Source organism: Sander lucioperca, chromosome 10 (genome assembly GCF_008315115.2).
Source record: "Sander lucioperca isolate FBNREF2018 chromosome 10, SLUC_FBN_1.2, whole genome shotgun sequence".
NCBI classification, from domain to species: Eukaryota; Metazoa; Chordata; class Actinopteri; order Perciformes; family Percidae; genus Sander; species Sander lucioperca.
This window is the reverse complement of record NC_050182.1, coordinates 26,181,999-26,200,399: the sequence shown is the minus strand read 5'-3', so window position 1 is coordinate 26,200,399 and position 18,401 is coordinate 26,181,999. Positions and strand designations below refer to the sequence as shown.

At 40.6% G+C, this 18,401-nt stretch overlaps 3 protein-coding genes across 9 annotated transcripts; all 3 read right to left on the bottom strand.

The window, feature by feature from the left end:
- Positions 1 to 78: 78 nt before the first annotated feature.
- On the bottom strand, positions 79 to 5,754 carry LOC116049546 (protein S100-A11-like). 2 transcript variants are annotated; one of them, XM_031299308.2, is made up of 3 exons: positions 3,931 to 5,754; positions 3,624 to 3,781; positions 79 to 615 (listed from the first exon to the last, which is right to left on the bottom strand). In XM_031299308.2, exons 2-3 carry the CDS (start codon positions 3,750 to 3,752, stop codon positions 499 to 501), a joined length of 246 nt encoding a protein of 81 aa, XP_031155168.1. In that variant the 5' UTR covers positions 3,753 to 3,781; positions 3,931 to 5,754; the 3' UTR covers positions 79 to 498. The 2 variants fall into 2 exon arrangements, with proteins under 2 accessions (XP_031155168.1, XP_035862324.1); XM_036006431.1 differs by having other exon boundaries at positions 3,624 to 5,754.
- A 339-nt stretch (positions 5,755 to 6,093) lies between these two features.
- On the bottom strand, positions 6,094 to 17,112 carry pbxip1b (pre-B-cell leukemia homeobox interacting protein 1b). Of its 5 annotated transcripts, none has more exons than XM_031299297.2 (11): positions 16,736 to 17,112; positions 14,130 to 14,206; positions 13,664 to 13,736; positions 13,370 to 13,437; positions 11,772 to 12,183; positions 10,549 to 10,794; positions 10,338 to 10,361; positions 9,760 to 9,812; positions 9,299 to 9,412; positions 8,906 to 9,140; positions 6,094 to 8,719 (listed from the first exon to the last, which is right to left on the bottom strand). In XM_031299297.2, exons 2-11 carry the CDS (start codon positions 14,178 to 14,180, stop codon positions 7,161 to 7,163), a joined length of 2,835 nt encoding a protein of 944 aa, XP_031155157.1. In that variant the 5' UTR covers positions 14,181 to 14,206; positions 16,736 to 17,112; the 3' UTR covers positions 6,094 to 7,160. The 5 variants fall into 5 exon arrangements, with proteins under 5 accessions (XP_031155157.1, XP_031155158.1, XP_031155160.1 ...); XM_031299298.2 differs by having other exon boundaries at positions 6,094 to 8,716; XM_031299300.2 differs by having other exon boundaries at positions 9,050 to 9,140.
- Positions 17,113 to 17,346: 234 nt separating this feature from the next.
- LOC116049547 (lens epithelial protein) lies at positions 17,347 to 18,366 on the bottom strand. Of its 2 annotated transcripts, none has more exons than XM_036006432.1 (2): positions 17,751 to 18,366; positions 17,347 to 17,549 (listed from the first exon to the last, which is right to left on the bottom strand). In XM_036006432.1, exon 1 carries the CDS (start codon positions 18,075 to 18,077, stop codon positions 17,883 to 17,885), a length of 195 nt encoding a protein of 64 aa, XP_035862325.1. In that variant the 5' UTR covers positions 18,078 to 18,366; the 3' UTR covers positions 17,347 to 17,549; positions 17,751 to 17,882. The 2 variants fall into 2 exon arrangements, with proteins under 2 accessions (XP_035862325.1, XP_031155169.1); XM_031299309.2 differs by having other exon boundaries at positions 17,755 to 18,360.
- Positions 18,367 to 18,401: the final 35 nt, after the last annotated feature.

Below are 18,401 nucleotides of genomic sequence, written 5' to 3'. Positions count from 1 at the left end.
GTGCAAATAATAGAAAGATAGTGTTCAGTAGAAAGGAAACCTTTGAACAAACTGTCATATGAAGGCCCGAGCAGCAAGAAACACACACTTTTGTTGACATTTTAATTCCAGCTTTAAACAGAATATCCTGCTCTGCCAACACCACACCTCTGTTTGTTTCCAGGAGGGAGATGATAAACTCCCTCATAGACCTGTAAGCACAAGCAGCTGTGAGCATGTGTTTGTGTGTATGCTGGGAAAAAAGCTAGTACTGGTTCTAATATTGCTGAAATAATATTCTGTGACAGAGTCTGTGCCAGTTTGGCAGTTGCTGGTGAGAGGACAGTGTTAGAAGAAACGCAGACTACTGGTAAAAACACGGCGATGTGCAGTTGAAATTGACTGAGCAGCAAACTTTAGGGTGTTTTCCATTTGGCTGTTTTCCCATTTATTTCAAACTGTATGGCACACAGACAAGTCGGTGACACATGAAACTGTAACAGAGTCACTGAGGACACTCTATTGGCTTGCAAGATGCCCAATTAGCTGCCAGAACTCCAGGAAGTTGAGCTCTCCATCATTGTTCTTGTCCAATGAGCTCATGAGTTGATCAGTGGCAGCGGGGTCGGCAGCATTCTGCAGGAAAACAGGAAGATACATTAAAAACTAAAAAGCTGACACCACTGGCACGGACACCAATTAAAAAATGAATGCAACCTCAGCAGAGGTTGTTTGGCAGAAGGATCTATGGCTCTGTCACCATCTAGTGGCAAAAGTGGTTGCTTCAGCTGTTAATGCAAGGAGAAACACATGGAATTTTCCACACTTGGAAAAGGCACCCCTGTATTTTGTGTTGGGCCTCAGGAACTAGTACTTTCTGCCATTGTGCTCTGGTTGAACATAACAACACAACCACAACTAGACTACTCTCTAAAGTTAAAGAGAAACATTTAAGTCTCTGAAGGGTGGCAACTCTTTATGACAAACTCTTTGTTTTTGTGGAACGGGCGCACATCAGATGTAGAGTTGTATTCTGTCCTAACATGACATAGAACTGCTCTAGATCACGGAAGGATCCACGGAAGGAGTGGAAAGAGTAAAATATTCTAAAATATTCTTTTAAAGTATTATTAAGACTCAGAAGTACAGTAAGACCACATGCATTAAAACTGCCTGCGTGGAAGAACAAAAGCAGCCTTCTGAACACAAGTATGACTAACAGTTAATTATATGGTCACATCAAAAAGCGCCAATGTGGCATTCAGATGATAATCCTTTCAATATGAATCTGCCCTTATGAGGAAGCTTTTTTTGCCCAGCAAACAAAGAGGTGTAAAGGAAACTTATGTTCCTAATTGTTTTGTATCGGCCATCTGTAGGTGGCTCTTGTCTTTCAAACAAGTAGCTGAGTACAATCATCTACAGATAGGGCTGGCGATATTCTATGTTTTTGTGTCAACTAATCCCATGAAAAGTAAAAAAAAAAACAAAAAAAAAACAATGGATGTCCTTCTGTGACTCAGCCACAAACCCATTTGTTCCTTCTAAAGATACGGATTGTTAACCCTGAAGGCATACTTATACTCTTAAAACAGGCTAATTGACTCCCTAAACAGCTCGGCACTGTGGCTTTTAGCAAATGTTGCTCAAAAAGCAGTAAATAGTGCATTTGTTGGGGATTATTTTCAGGCGCAGATTAATACGCATTTGGTGTGTGGCTGGCTGATGTGTTTTTAATTAAACACCAATGGAGCTCTATGGCACAGAGGAATAAGCTGCATCAGGCTTTGGATATGCAGGAAACACTACAATCAATGTATTGTTGCTTTTGTTTTATTCATGGAATTTGTTGAAAATAAGAAAAGTTTTAGAATATATTAGGGCTGTCAATCGATAAAATTCTTTTATCGAATTAATTACATACTCTGTGATTAATTAATCGCATACATAATTAACGGTGCCTGAACCGATACTTTTTAATAAAGTTAAAAAAAAAGAAAAAAAAGAAAGGTACTAAACAACAGGAACTTGTTTATTGCTAAGGCCATATGGTCAAAATTAAATGATTTAATAATAATGTAATAACTATAACAATAACTTATTTCATTAGTAAATTGCTGTTGAACGACAAAAACAATCACCAGATGGGAAAAGGACATTTAACAATAACTACGAATGCACCACGAGGCTGTAAATTACCAGTTTCATTGAACGCACCGTCTGTGTTTTTCCGACATCGGCAGCTGCAGATTGTTGCACCCATAGACTGTATATAAGAATGGACCAACAGATCCCGTGTCTCTGGACGGAGGCAAGTGAAGGCCGTTAGAAGCACTTTTCCGGTGAGCGCTGAGCGTTACTGCGCAGCCTCCAACTGAGAGAGACGACGTAAATGTGCCGTGAGCAACGTGTCTGAAAGTTGTAAGTCTTCTGGTAGCTGTGCCAAGAGAAATCTCAATCATTCCCAATCTTGCAGAGACGGAGAGCGTAGGTATATGTAAGGAGATAACATAGGCACAGGCTAATTATTGATCACTAACATTAGTAATTACACTTAAACAGCTAATGTGAGACGAAACTGCCTGCGCGCTTCTCCTGTACTATACGGTAATTCCTCTACTATGCAACAGTAAGTCGCGTGGTTATGACACAATCGTTAACCTATTTTTACAAAAACGTCTGCTATGGAGCCATAACGTGAGATACAAGGTAATGGAGCCTTTTCTACATTGTCATGTTTCTTTAGAAATAAACAATGGACAAATAGAGTATTTAAACGCTTCAGATGTAAAGTTATTCTCTGTCAAAGTGACGTCAAAATGAATGGCAGTCAATGGGATGCTAACGGGGGGTGATCGCTTTGTAGCATCAAAATGGCACCATAGGAGGTTCGCGGTCCGAGGAGAAGCTTACCCCCTTGGTTGCACCCCGGTGTTGAATCCTCAACAGTGAAATACAGACAAACTTTACACCGTTTAGCGTTAGCTGTCAGCATTTTAACCGTTTTTAATCCAGCTACTAGCTAGCGGTAAGCTAACGTTAGCTGCTGTTGAGTAAAGTGTTAACTAGCTAGCGGTAGGCTAACGTTAGCTGCTGTTGAGTATAGTGTTAACTAGCGTCACGTGCAGCGGTGTTTGTGTTGTCTGTATCGTCTGTTTCAGAGCATCAGAGAGAAGCGCAGACATATCAGTGGCACCAGATTTCGGTACCCAACCCTATTCAGGAAGAAGATTTGTATAAGTAAATGTTCCACCTCCTTCATTTTACAGTCCAATGGTGGCTAGAACGGCTCTGGGTCAAACGTCAATATGGAATGGATTAATCTGCGTTATTTTTTTTAACGCTTTATTTTTTCTCAGATTAATTAATCGAAATTTTTTATTTTGACTGCCCTAGAATATATTCAAAAGTGAACAAGTAAACTATACAAAAAGGTAACTCAATTAGAGTAACAATGGTGCTTGCAGTGTACAGACAAACAAACAAAAATTGGCTAAATATTTCAGTGTATGCAATAGATATTGGCGTGAAACCCTCCACCTGCTGTTATGTATTACACCAATAGGTAAATCACACAAATACGGACTATGCTACACTGGTGCATTACTGCAGTATTGTTGTTCGTTAAACTTACAGTCCTTTACCTTGATAAAGTTATGGATCTCTGATGTAACCAGTCTGTGGAACTCATCTCTGCTCAATGTGTCAGAGGAACCATCGCTGCCAGCATATGCCTTGAACTGGGTCACAAGCACACCTATGGCAGACTCCATCACACTTCAAGAGGCAGACAGGGTTTGGACTTCAGACAATATTTTGAGGAAAAGTAAAAATGAGAATTGCTGTTGATCATATTTAATAATACATTCCAAAACATGGTTATTATATGATACAGATTAAGTTCAAGTTTGGATAGAAGAGAAACTGGCAACACAAATCAGAGAGACTCACCAGCTCAGGTATGTGTGTGGGTAAGTCGTGAGGACACAAGTCTTCCTGGTCTTTTTCTAGCCGACCTCTCCTGGTAAAGAAGATCTATCATTCACTCATTTCTCGCTATATATTTACAGCTTGTGTTTTCTGAACAATAATCATTGCAACCAGTAAAAATGTAAACCATGTTTCCTAAACACCACTGACCTTTTTCCATGACGTGATTGCATGTTCAGATACAATGTCAGTGTGTAACCAGTATCTGGCAGGATATGGTTTCCTGGATGAATCATCCAGGAAACCCCAGACTAACATAGTTAGGACGGGTTAAAAATATTACAAATAGTTTAAAGTTTCGCTCAGTTCATGCCATAGACAACAGTCTCACATTTTTTCTTTGCTTTGTATGAGTGGTAAACTGTGGGCAAAAAGCTGCAGAGAGCAAAAAGAAAGCAGTAAATCAAATATAATTACACAGTCTGTGTTGCAAAACCTTCTGAGAATGAGGCACTTGGGTTTTTACCTCAGAAGACCTGATCATTTAAGCCAAAGCTCTGACAGGATGTGCACAATTCGCACTTTAGGAAGGCAGTTAGTGCTAACAGGCACAATGGCTTTATTATCATATACATATACAGCTGCAACACACACATACACACTCACACACACGAAACAGCAGTCTTCAGTTCTTCTCCTTACATTCCCTTGGCCATCATTGAGAAAGCAGAGCGCAGCTACTACCACAAAATAAATGACTTCTGGAAAGCAATGAGAAATCACCTAGTGGTATAAAAGCATCAGGGTTTTCCGTGGGGTGATGCTGATACTTGTCTTATGATTAATGTATTTGTGTCTTAGAATTTGTTGGTCTATATTTCAAAACGTAATCCATACTTCTTGAATTCCTTGATTGCCTGCTGTACCCACTCATCCATCATTTGGCACTCAGAGTAGATCCATGTTCTGCTTTAAATATTTCATGCAACTAAATAAATAAAGTGTGGGAAAAACTTGAGAGGTCCTTAAAGTCATACACGTATATAGCAGCGCTACAGGGTTGATTTACAGTTTCTCCTTTCACAGACTTTATTAAGTAGTAGTGCGTTAGGGAATGTAAACCTGCATTCAATATTGCTTTTCCACAGAGGCAGCAGTATAAATTGCATGTGTTTTTGTGTGTGTGACATTACTGCTGAAGCTACAGTACAGCAGTCTCAAAACATTATGAGGAGAAATGGCACCCCACTTTGTGGTGAAGGACTAATTATCAATACTTCTCACATACAAAGAATCACTGTTATTTCCCTTAGTTACCCATCTACAACATATCTTTACTGATATACAGTATTTATGTAAAAAGTTTCAAAATTTAACCAGGCCAGTATTTTCTAATCTCAAACAGGCACAAAGATCGACTGACAAAACACTCCGTTACTAAAAGACGTGAAGTCATCAGTCAATCTCACCCTCTCCTCTTTCCTTTCTGCTACCATCAGCCAAGGTGCTCCACCCATCCAGATACAGGGAAAGATAAAAGGAAGAAACAGCAGAAAAAGTATCCCAGAGGAGAAGTTAACATCAGTCTGGCAAAGACAATGCAAGAAGAAAGGAGTTGATTCATCTGCAGTGGCGCACACAGTAAAACATCACTCATGTATTGATCTGTCAGCAAGTACAGCTTCTTACAGATTCCACTGACTTTCAACAGAAATTGGTAGGACAACTGTTCAAACAACCATGAATGTATTATTATCAACAAAAAACAAAAGATCTCAACTTGTTTCTTACCTTGCAGAATCATCAGGATGTGTGAGTCAAACAGGATCAAATTCAGATGGAGGCTTGAAATAACGGTGTCTAATAAAATGAGTAGATGTTTGTAGGTGGCATTCTTTGAAGATAAACATTTAATGAGTGAATCAAAAGAAGACACTAGCAAGTTATTTCAACACAGGGACGTACCAAATTTATTATCCTGCTCTTGTGACAGTAACAGGGCCAAATACGAACATCCTAACATACAAAGTTCTCTATGCTGCAACAAAGCCCACGCAGTACGCTGTTCTGCATCAACACCCTATAATCTCCATGTGGCTGTAGGCCCTTGAACCAGCAACATTTAATAAGTTAGTAGATAAACAGATTTGTAAACAGATAGCAAGGAAAACATGTTTTTTTTTGTGGAAACTACGTGCCATGACCTCAGTGCTATGATCGACCTAATCGACAGAAACAAATGTTCCATTCATGATAAAACAATAATTAAGGAAATTTTAGTGCACAACATGAGTTCTGTACCTGCAAAGAAACATACATGCTCAACATGTTGATATCTTATGTGCCAACCAATTATATTTGTATCTATATTATGCCAACCTCTGTAAAATAAGGTAATTATAGATTTCTGCATTTCAACATAGTACTTTTACACATTTAATGCAACAAGTACAAACATCCAAAACAAAATAAATTCAGACTTCTCTAATTTCACATAAAATATTAACTAAACTTTTTTTTCAGCAGTTCATGCCACTATTTCTAAAAACTAATGATTTAAAGATAATCTGACATTTAAGGCCAGGTTAAAGCAATGAATACATAAAGATGGCATTCTGCGGTTACAGTGTAGGATCAGTGAATAGGTAGACTTCATCAGTGCACAGTGTGATTTGCAGAGGAAGAGGTGCAGTGTGTAAATAAGACTATACAGTATCTGTTCCTGCATGAGAGTCAAAGCAGAGTAACACCAAAATCAATCCAACAGGTGTAATCTCCCCTATATAAAGGGAGAAAGTAGCACTGTGTGCAGGAATGACCTTCACACCAACGGATGTTCAACATTAGCTGCAGGTGCTCAATCCCAAATAAAATAGATGTGGGGTTTTCTATGGATTGAACACTAGAATAAAGAGCACACAAAGGCTATGCAATGTGTGCATTATACATCACTAGTCTCTGTATCTTCTTCTCTCTTAATTCCATCACAAAAAACATACGTAGATGCAAGCACTTTCTCCATTATTAAGAACTAATGTGTGTGCATGTGCATAGGTAAAATACAAAAACAACCCAGAACAGTGAAATTAAATCATAAGTTGAACTTTCTGGACAACAGATGTAAGGTGTGAAATAAGATCCTGTAAAAAGGGTGACAGGATGATAAATGTATACTTGTAAGCGTTTGTGGTCCAATATAAAATGTTCCCTTTTTGAATACTTTTGTCAGATCCATCAATTCTATGACTGCATCAGCCACGTCCTCGTCCGCTCTCCTTCCTCCGGTCACCTTTGGATCTCTCCTTTTTCTCTACAACTTCCGGCACTGAAAACTTTTTCATGACTTCTATTTCAAACCCCTCCATTTCTTCCTCTATGGCGCTGTCCTCTTCCTCCGCGTCGTCATCTCCTTCCACCATGTCTTCCAAAATATCTCCCAAATCTTCGACGAACTCTTGAAAGCTCGTCTGGTTGTGGACAAAGAGTCCATCCTTGAAGAATTCGGCGGCTAGCTTTCTGAGCTCTTCTCTTTTGGAATGATCCACTCCCGCCTCCTGTGCCTTGGCTAGGTAAGTCAGGAGGATGGCCTCAAACTCGGGGAAGGGGACAGGGAGCAGCCCCTCAGCCTGAGCACAGGTCTCCAGGGAGTCACATGGCTGTGGTGGTTTGGGGTTGTGCTGGAGGCGGTCTCTCTGCTGGACCCAGTACTCGGGCTGTCCCACGGAGGGTTGGCGGTGTGTGTGAGGAGGCTTCCCATCTCCCCACAGGTGCTCTGCCTTGTGGCCGTGATTACCGTTATATTTGTGCTCCTCTTTGCGTTTCTCGGAGCTTGATCCGTCCTTTTTCCAATCACCGTTGTGTTTTCCGTCTTTCTCTCCTCCTCTCTTCCACGGTTCTTCTTTCTTTTCCCACTGTTTCCTCTCATCCTTCTTCTTCCACTCCTTTCCATCTTTAACATTGTTTCTCTTCCGCTCGTTCTCGTTCCACTGTTTCCTCTCATCCTTCCCCTTCCTTTCTTTACCATGATTTTTTCTCTCTTCCCACTGTTTCCTTTCACCCTTTCCTTTCCCTTCCTTAGTATGACCTTTGCCATTTTTACTCTTCCAGTCACTATCTTCTTTCTTCCACTCTTTCTTCTCTCCCTTCTCTTTCCAATCATTTTCCTCCCATTCCTCTTTGCCACTTTCCTTGTAGCCATCTTTCCCCTTCTTCCATTCCTTCTCTCCTTTCCATTCCTCCTTGCCCTTGTGCTTCTCTCCATGGTCTTTTCCTACCTTCCAATCCTTCTCCTTACCCCTCCATTGTTTATCCGCCTTCACTTTCTCATGTTTTGCCTTTTTCCAGTCTTTCTCCTCCTTTCTCTCACTCTTCTCTATCCACTCTTTCTTCCCTTCCCTGTCCTTCCAAGGCTTTCCTTCATCACCCCTGGTGGCCTTTTCTTTCTTCCAGTCTTTCTCCTTCCATTGTTTTGTCTCATCACCGTGCCTCTTTTGTTTGCCTTCCTTATCTTTCTCCTTGTCAAACTTTCCTTGCTCATGTTTTCCCTTTTTCAATTCCATTTTAACTCCATCTTCACGCTCCTTTTTCTCTCCTTCCTTCCATTCAGATTTATCTCTCTCTTTCCACTCCTTTTTCTCGCCCATGTCAATTTTATCCTTCTTCACATCTTTCTTCTTCTCCCTCTGGTCATCCAATGTCTTCTTAGGCCGTCTCTCTGCAGATCCGGCTGTGCCCTGCGTGCTGTCCTCTGGCTGGCCACTGGAGGGCGATGTGGTGGGCGTCACAGGTGCTTGAGCTGCTTCACTGGCTGCTGAAGGAAACACAAGAAGTCATTACAACTACACTACAAAGATGAGAAGTGAGCATTCCAGTGAGAATAACAGCAAAGAAGAAAAAGGAAGAATCATACTGCACTTTCCCTAGCTGTCTAATAACTATCATCCTTCTACATCTTCTCCATGTTCCCTCCCTACCTCCTCCCTCTGTCCCTTTGTACCTGAGGGGAGTTTTAATTCAGTCACAGTGGATCTCAGTGTTTCTAGTTCTCTCTGTAGGGCCAGGACAGACTCCAGCTCTCTCTTCATCCTCTCGTTCTCTTTCTGAAGGACAGGGAGAGATGCCATCTCTTTCTTCAACCTACTGTTTTCCTTCTCCACCTCTTCCCAACGCAGCCGCTCCTTTGCTCCCTCTGCTGCCTGTCCCTTGGCTACTTTTAGCTCTTCTTTCTGTGCCTGTTTGAAGAAAGAAAAAAAGAACAGGAAAAGAGGGTCCTGTGAGAATACTGCAAACTCAGTGACACACACACACACACACACACACACACACACACACACACACACACACACACACACACACACACACACACACACACACACACACACACACACACCTGAAGTTGGGCTTGTAGTACAGAAATCTGCTGGTTCCCTTCGGCTAACTTATTTAGAAGCTCTGTACCGTCAGCATCTACTGGGGGTGGAGGAACCTCTGGATTAAGCCACTCCTGTCAACAAATTGTACACAGAGTACAACCCAATGGCAAGATTTTAGATGGCTTTTCAGAATTACTATTGTCAGACAGAGTAGTCAAAAAGTGAGAGAACAGTAAGTGTTGATGAGGTGGGAAAGAACAACAGTCCAGAGTAGCCCAGTTGGTAGACAATAGCAGTAAAGCTGCCAGGATTGTGGGTGGTCTCCTGGTGAACATATTACACTAAAAATGAATGTGGTGGTACTCATTGTACTCTAAGCTTGGAGCAAACATTTTATTTATAATGATTAACAGTTAGAAAGAACACTAAGAGAGAATAGAAGGACAAAAAAGAAGTGACAAACTGACATCAGACTGACCTGTTTTCCTGGTACCTCTGCATCTTTCAGCTCCATTGTACCATAGTCACTCTCTGTAAATGTATTATGCAGAGCTTAATGTTAATGTAAATAAATACACTGTCAAAGAACAGAAGCAAAAGCTTTGCATATGCAGGGAAAAAAATGGCACATACCCAAACAAGCTTTTATAATTAAATGTGTACTCCTTAGCTGAGTAAGGGCATTTATACACTGTATAATATCTAAAATGAAAGGTTATGTAATATATTTATTTATGGAAACCTTGAATCTCCAATTTTGCAACTTTTAAACTTTTTGATCATGCTATGAACATTTTATAAAAACCTATAAATCGGGCGTAACACTAGAAAAGATATGGTGGTCACACTCAAAAGTATTGGTTTACATTGTGGTGATGTAGTAAAAAATGTTCATTTAACAACAGCAAATAAGCCTTGTTTAAAAGCGTGTAGTGCTTTTAAAAAGGGGTCATGCAAAACAGTGCACATTCCTGCTTGCACATTCAAACACACAAATATATGCTGTGGGCAAGAAAGCACATTCCTACGCATGTACAATGTACACACATAACCTACCCTCATCCAGGTCCATGAAGACACCTGCATGTATAATACACCACAGTCTCAGAGCACCCTTTGTCTAGTTTGCTACTATTAATTCATAATTTTCTTCTAAACAACCTAAGTTTAACACCTTCATCATCAACAATTCATTTAAAAATGTATTAACACAGGCAAAACAAAATGGGATGTTTACCTTCCCAACTGGTCATATGCAGATGCCTACCTGAGAAAAAGATGGTGCCAAGCCCTAACAGAATGACAGCACCCAGGATGCACTTGTTCACAGAGAACCCGCTGTCTTCCTCCCGCTGTGGCAGCTGAAACTCTTCCTCTCCTTCCTCTTCCTCCTCTGTCCTTCCGATCCGCTCCAGAGCCGCTAAGAGGGACCTCCTTCTCCTCACCTCTGGCTCTGCCTCCTCTCCCGTCTTCTCAGTCCTCTCCTCACCCACCTCTGAATCCACAGGGGAGTCTGGAGCAAGGAAGGGAAGAGTATGAAAAGCTGTTGTTAAAGTATTACATTGCAATTTCCAAGTTGAATCTATTCTACGGGTACCCCCTAAGGTATGTTGTTTAAAACAGCTAATAATGTAATAAGTAGGTATCCATTAGAGCCTTTTTACTGTCTGCCATATTTGTTATTATAAAGCTGTTGCACATTATTAGGCACTAATGTGCTCTTGCACTCACAAAGTTGATGTTAGATAGCACAGCAGATATATGGCACTGTAAACCATCTGATGCTGCAGTATACTCCTCATGGGAGTTGAGACTTGCTTCTTTACTGGCTCTGCTATGCATGGCATGCTGGTTAATTTCCTCCAATGCGTGCCTTATTTTCCTTCAAACTGCATAAATAAGGCCTACATCTTGACTGATCATCTGGAAAATGATTCAAATGCTTCATTTTGGAACTTTTGGCACCAAAGTTTCCAAACTATATACATCACAATTGATTGTAAAAGACCAGTGGAACTATAAAAGTGTGAAGAACTCACTGACACTGAACTCCAGTTGGTAAACAAAAAGTGTGTGAAAGAAATGCACAACAGAGCAAAAGAAGACTCATTTTTAATGCTGTAGCGAGAGAGAAAAAGCCAAAAACACCACACTGCAAAAAAACTTTCGAGGTCCCAGTCCCTCTGAAGCCAATTTACTTCTGCACGGTGTCATGCAACTAAAAGTTTCTCTGTCACATCATGCTCCCTGCCTCGTACCAACCACAGCCTCTCCAGACAAGCGCCTGGCCCAGATTCTGAACAATTCCATAACCAGCTGGTCCACCAAGTACACTTTAAACACAAATAGTATACACAGCTTAGTCTCCGAAAAATAAAATGAAAGGATACAGGCATACCAGGTGATGATCTAATGACATAAACATAATAAAGACTGATTCTGAGGTTATTATACTATTAATGTCATAATTAAATGACTTGTTGTTCATACCTGCCTGTTTCCCTAAATCAGTCCTCCTCAGAAACAGGTCAGACTCCTCCGCTTCATGTTGTAGCTCCTGCCCATTCAGCGTATGCAGTGTTCCTTGCTGTGCGAGCCTGTCCTCTTCCTGTGTAAACTCCACCTCTCCCAGAGTCTCTGTGCTCAGCAGTGAAGTTTGGGGCTCATCAGGGGAGGGGGTTATGTGGGTGTAGGAGTCAGAAAATGAATCTGGGTCATGGCTGGACTGTGCCGGGGCTTCAGGTAGGCCCTCTGACTGGCTGAGTGCATCACTGTCAGGGTCGAAGCTGCCGGAGACTTGCAAAGAGGAGGCAGCAGGGACATCAATGACAGCGGTGGCCACAGAGGTGTGTTGCTCTGTGCTTGTGTCTCCACCTGGCTCTGCTGTTTTTTCTTCCGGTACCTGGGTAAAATAATCAGGTCATTAAAATTCCTTAAGGTACACAGTCGGTCAAAGGTTTTAGAGCTCCCTTTTAGCGTGTTTGGTTTAAACACAAGCAATGAGTCTAATACAAAAGCAAAAGTTTGAAATTTTGGGCAGAGAGTTAGATGAGAAGTTCTACACCACTTCTGTATCTGTACATTATGGGTGCACAATTCAGAAAATGTCACGATTCGATTCAATATCGATTTTCAGGCTCAAAAACAATTCTTGATTAAAAAAACGATTCACAGTATGTAAATATAGTTACTTTTCCCATGTGATTGCAGTAGACATACAATTAAAAATCGATGATGTGAATTAATCGATTTTTAATCGGTAGAGCTTGATTTGAATGTGAATCGATTTTTTTGCACACCCCTACTGTACGGTAAATATAAACCTACAGCCAGTGCGCTTAGTTTAGCACAAAGACTGGAAACAGGGGGGAAGGGAGGTAAGGGAGTTAGCCTGGCTCTATCCAGAGGTAATACAATGTTATATCTCTCTTTATATCTTGTGTAATGCAGTTACAGCTGCCAGAGTTACTGGTCGCAGCCAAGAAATAGTCCATAATAGTCAAGGAGGATATTGTTGCCTTCCAACTAAGCCATAGGCTGTTGGCTGCAGCCTTATACTTCATGGACTGAGAATGGTATTGATTTTCTCATCTAACTCTAAGTTTCAGAATTTTTCAAAATGTCAAACTATTCCTTTAATTTAAAAATATATAAGGAAAGGTATAAGTGAAAGGTTTGTGACTTTCTGCATTTGTGCACATGCCTTTAATTACTAAAATCAAATGTGTTAACTGGTTTATAAATTCTTTAAATAGAAACTTTGTATTGAACATTATTTGATAACTTCATCAAGAACCTGTAGCCTGGTAAAAGCTGGAATTAATCATGTTCTAGGTACAAATTCTTATGTAGAAAGGTAATAATGTGGCTACACACCCACTGGCCAATCAGAATCAAGCACTCCTGGTGGCTATAGTATAAACAGTTTAAATGCATATCCTCAGGCAAATCAGAAATGAGTATACAAAGGATGTTATAGTTACAAAATAAAAGACTAACAAAGAATGCCTTTGTTGGCCAACTACATATTCAGCTAAGCTGTGTAACAAATATAACATTATAGAAAATGATGTGTACTGCTGTCTTACCAGGTGGCCATCCACAGGGAGCCTCTCTGCAGACTCTGCACTGTTTGCAGGCTGGTTCTCCACAGAAGCTGGCTCAAAAAACACAGACACAGGAGGCAAGCAGGAAGATAATAGTTTAACATATTCTCACGTTTCAGGTTGTTTTGTTTGATTAATTATCTGAGAAGGCAAATGGGCAAAAGTAAAAACTAGCAAATTAAAAAATAAAAATTATATTAGGTTTGTGTGTTAGAAATATGTTTTTCCTTTTGCCATGAATTATCTCACAATCCTCAAATTATGTGTGACAAACACCTGCACATGTGAGGCTTTCTTCATGGTGCTCTGTACCCTCTGCCAAAGGCCTTAGGGTTTCAGCGACAGACTCCTAGGACAAACAACAAACAGTCACAAGAAACAGAAGCCCGGACATTCTTACCATTTAGATATTATTGCTGGAGCTATCCAGGCTACCTAGACTGCCAAGGTGCCTCTGAACAAGACAGTGTGTGTGTGTGTGTGTGTGTGTGTGTGTAACTAGCCATCAGGCCAGTGCCTCTTAAACCAGTTTGCCTTTCTGAATAATAATTAAAATCATAAAAAAAGAAAAGAAACAAAGACAGCCTTATTACAGAAACCTAGTTCATATCCAGGTGACCCAAAATAAAATAAATTGGGACAAAGAGTTTTTTTTTTTTTTTTTTTTTTAAATAATGCATTTTCAATGAGGTCATGAACAGCAACTCCACATGTTCCTATGGTCTTTATAGAGTGGTGATACCTCAGGAGTGAGGAGTGTCCAGCTGTTGTTAGCACTGCTGCCGCCAGACATGGCCCCCTAGAGGCTTTGCCTGTCTCCTGCAACACAAGAGGACCATACAACACAGATTAGATCAGGGGGTCTTCAACGTTTTTAAAGCCAAGGACTCCTTATCTGAGAGAGAGCCGGAGCAGAGGCCCCCTACTACATATTGTATAAAATTAAGTGGCATATTAAACTGGGCCTACAATAACGTGTAGGTCAGCCTAAAGCCTTTATGCATACTTTTTTTTGCACAGAATACTAAGCTGTTAAAATAATAACTACTTGTATGATTTTATAAATCATGTTTTAATGTTAAACATAAATGTGGATCTGTGGATGGCAACCTTAGTGACTACCTTACCTATAGGCCAGTTAGCATATCATCAGTGTTTTTTTTGTTTGTTTTTTCACAAACAGGCTAATTTATATTTGCTAATAATATGTTGGATTGATGTTAAGACATTTTAAATTTGGAAAAAATGTTACATTTTATGTTAATTAATAATTTGGTAGCCCCCCTGCAGTCACTCTGAGGACCACCTAGAGGTCCCGGAAATCCTGTCAAAGATCTCTAGATTAGATGATTAATAGGAGTTCACTAAGAAGAAATCAAATTAAATGAATCCTCCTTTGTATCTGTATATGCTCTGCATCAAAGCTGGCTGTGTGATTTAGAAATAGAATTTCCAGATGGTTAACAATGCACTTGTTACTGAGGCTAGTGTTAGGGTGACTGTGTGAGTACTGCAGTTTAAAGAAATTTACATCTTCTGTTTACCCATGCTCAGGATTTGAATACATGCCTTTGCTATTCAGCCTCACCCATTCTGCCAATAAAGGAGCTACTGTAACACATGGTGCTGTGTGTGTGTGTGTGTGTGTGTGTGTGTGTGTGTGTGTGTGTGTGTGTAGGAAGTCCAGTTCCCTGGGATCATTCAGTTCGTCATTAGTAGTTTGTGTGTGTTGTGGGCCTTTTGGTCACCCTGGCTTTTGACTAGCTGGAACATGTTTTGGCAGAGATACCAGTAACTAAGGCCGGCACCATTCTGGAGATACAGACAGCAGAATGGGTCTGTCCATTTCAAAAGGTACTGGTCTGGTAATATATGTCTACAAACCACCAAATTTATATCTATTATTATGTGTACATTGCTAAGGAATTACAAAGTCTACAGTAAGACAGACATGGGGAAACTGTTTTTCCTTCATGTACTTCTGCTAAGTGTATGCTGCCAACACAACTCCAGACCAAGATCACTCAAATGGAAACAGACTGACATTTCAATTTCTCCTCCTGGTAAGATACAGGTTAGTGTCAGGTATTACTGCTGTATAAAGCATGTCCTCTCAAACAGCAGAGGAGGACATAACATGAGATGCATATTATCAGGCATAGTCTGGCTTTCTTCAGTGAATGCAGAAAGAGCTAACCACTTACATTAACAAAACACTGTCTGGGTAATGACACACTTCACTCCCCAAATTCAATTCTCTCCCAGCTCTGCAATTTAGGTCTCCTAATCGAGTGCCTCCCAAGAGAAGGCTACTGAATCTAGCCTAGGGTCCTAGGAGCATTGTGGGGCATATAGTGGAATGGCTTAAATAGATTCCGGCTAAATATAGCTGCCATGAGATTGATGAGAGACAGAACGAGGGAGCATGCAGAAGATGGCCATGGGGAACAACAACAGAGGCAGAAATGTATTCTGAGGACAGTGTTAAAAGGATTATTTCAACTGCACCACAAAGCCGATGGCTTTTAACAGAGAAAAGAAATATTTTCCTTGACTTGTAGTCTGTTCTTAATCTCTGATCTTTATGAGTAATATCTAATTTAACCTATAACGCTCTAGCTTTTTGAGGCTGGGTTACATCATATCTTCATATAAGATAGGGCCTACTTGACTTCCTGCTTGATCTCAGTTCATTAATACCATTTCAAGCAAACAATAATCTGCCTTCAATTTAATTTATGTGTCACTTTGCATTAGGCACTTTATTTGTTCTTGAGCAAAACACAGCCACATGTATTATTACAGATGTAGGCCTAATCTTATTATCTTGGTCTCAGCTGGGAAAAATTACCAAAAAAGGTCAAGAGAATAAACTACAGGACAGGCCGGGACAGCAATGTTAGGCTGTCAGCAAAAGCACCATACCCAACATGTTCACAGCAGTGCACACACAGTAGCATCATCATCATCATCAACAAAGCAGGCAGTTCATTAGCTACATTGTTATGTAGCTTAGTTATTTATACTGCTCTGAGTGAAGCAGTGTGAAGCCTGTGACAGGAAATGTCATGGGCTCAAAGAAAAATAAAACTTCACCGAGTTAAACTCCAGTTATAGACCAGTGTGAGTAAAGTCAAGTATTAAAGGGTTCACATGACACGAACAGCGTCAACATTGGCCTTTCAAAACAAAACATTCGACCGTTACAATAGCCAATCGAGCAACCAGGAAAAAGTGAGTGAAACGACGTTGGAGACCTAGCTACCGTTAATGGAAAAACAAACTACAACAGACGTAGTTACTTTCTGATAAAAACACAAGTTACATCCAAATTCAGGTCATTCTTACCGTGGTGCGTCGCTTTACTTGAGTCCCTATTGCCTGTCACAGATACAGTACAGCAGACAAGTCTCCCCATCCAGCTTAAAACTTAAAAGTTCCTCCTGAAGTTGGATGATCCACGCGCCTTTCGTCCAATCATAGGCAGCGTTGGCTCTGGTCCCGCCCCTCGCCCTCCAGTTCGACCAATGGCAATGCGGAGTCACTATTCTTGACTGGGAAAGGTTCCAAGTTGATTGGCATACGCAGGTGATGTTGAGTATGTAAAACATACATCTTACATACGATAACACCACCAGAGCAGTCCTCGGCATTTAATGCTGGTAGTCCACGGGCTGGGGTTGCTTCCAGGTTGATATTTTTGGTCACAATATCCTGCTTTACCATTTTAGACAGCTTGTAAAATGCATCCTGTTTTTGTTCAATACAAGTCATAACCCAAAAAAATATGCTACACTGCAAACGTTGTGAAATAAAAAAAAATACAAGCCTTACCTCATTAAAGTCACATAAAAGCTTAGTTTGACACTTAAACCAAATTATTTGTATATCTTTATTTTTTAGCAGTACAATATACGATTAACCAAAACAAAATGAACAAAAATGCAGACATAAAGGTATTATGTTTTCTATTCCTAAGTTCCTTTATTCATTGCACACCAGTTTGTGTTGTGAACAGTGAACATCAGGGCTGCCAGTCATCAGGATCTCAGACCAGCAGGGTTGAATTAAGGAAACTGACCCAGTCTTGCAGTGAACATTTCTAGCTTCTGGAAATGTGCAAATGTGTTTTCTGGAACCCAAGAAGAGCATCCTATAGATACTGAAAAACAGAGATAAAAATATTTTAAAACATTAAATCATTGTATGATTTAGTACACCTATACCTCATTGAAATTGCAGCTTTCTAAAATTGAGAACCTTCCTTTAAACAGTACAAAACATAAATTGCTTTATATAAATTAGACAGAGTTTACTAGGTGCTCAAGTGGTAGTTTGTTGTCATATGAGACAAGACTCATACTTGCCAATGCTTTGCCAGCACCGCTGATCAAACACTCCATTCCCAATGAAATAAAAGCTGGTTTAAATTACACTATAAGAGCCAACGGAGAAAAATGGAAAATCAATGTTTGACCACTTGATTTACTCTCTGTCAGTCCAGGATCTCTTTGATGCACCAGCAGCAGAGGAGGAAGTAGAGGCACTCCTTAAACGACTGGATGAAACCGTAGGCAAAGTTTCCTCCAAGGAAGTTCTTGCCTCTTCCCAGACCCATGGCCATGTCCCTCAGGTGCTGTCCCAGAGAGGAGGAGGGCATGGCCTGGGGAAGAGGACGCTGGGGATGCATAGCTCCGTAGAGGAAAACGAGGCAACAACAGGGCCGCTGAGAAGAAATAGGAGGTGAGGCTTGACAAATCTGATCAGACTGGGCTAGTGCAACAGCTGAGGTCTGCTCCGTATTTCTGGCACAGTTAGCTCCTCTACTTATAACCTCCTGTACAAACTGCAGGCTGCCTCCATTCACAACCTGCTTTTTCTCGACTGTTCCCTGCTTTTAAACATCTGCTGATTGATTAAAGACCTTGTTTACCTTTGCTGTGCACTGTTCCCCTCTGTAGTACCCCACACACAGTCTCTCCCTAGGCTCTAATAATCCCTGAATCAGCCCCCT

Coding starts and splice junctions, on each gene's coding strand:
- LOC116049546 (XM_036006431.1), bottom strand. CDS start 3,752: ATGGAGTCTGCCATAGGTGTGCTTGTGACCCAGTTCAAGGCATATGCT. Junction 616..3,623: donor AGATCCATAACTTTATCAAG/GTAAAGGACTGT, acceptor GTTTTCCTGCAG/AATGCTGCCGACCCCGCTGC.
- LOC116049547 (XM_036006432.1), bottom strand. CDS start 18,077: ATGCATCCCCAGCGTCCTCTTCCCCAGGCCATGCCCTCCTCCTCTCTG.
- pbxip1b (XM_031299297.2), bottom strand. CDS start 14,180: ATGTCTGGCGGCAGCAGTGCTAACAACAGCTGGACACTCCTCACTCCT. Junction 13,438..13,663: donor AGAAAGCCTCACATGTGCAG/GTGTTTGTCACA, acceptor TTTTTGAGCCAG/CTTCTGTGGAGAACCAGCCT. Junction 10,795..11,771: donor TGATTTAGGGAAACAGGCAG/GTATGAACAACA, acceptor TCCTTGCTCCAG/ACTCCCCTGTGGATTCAGAG.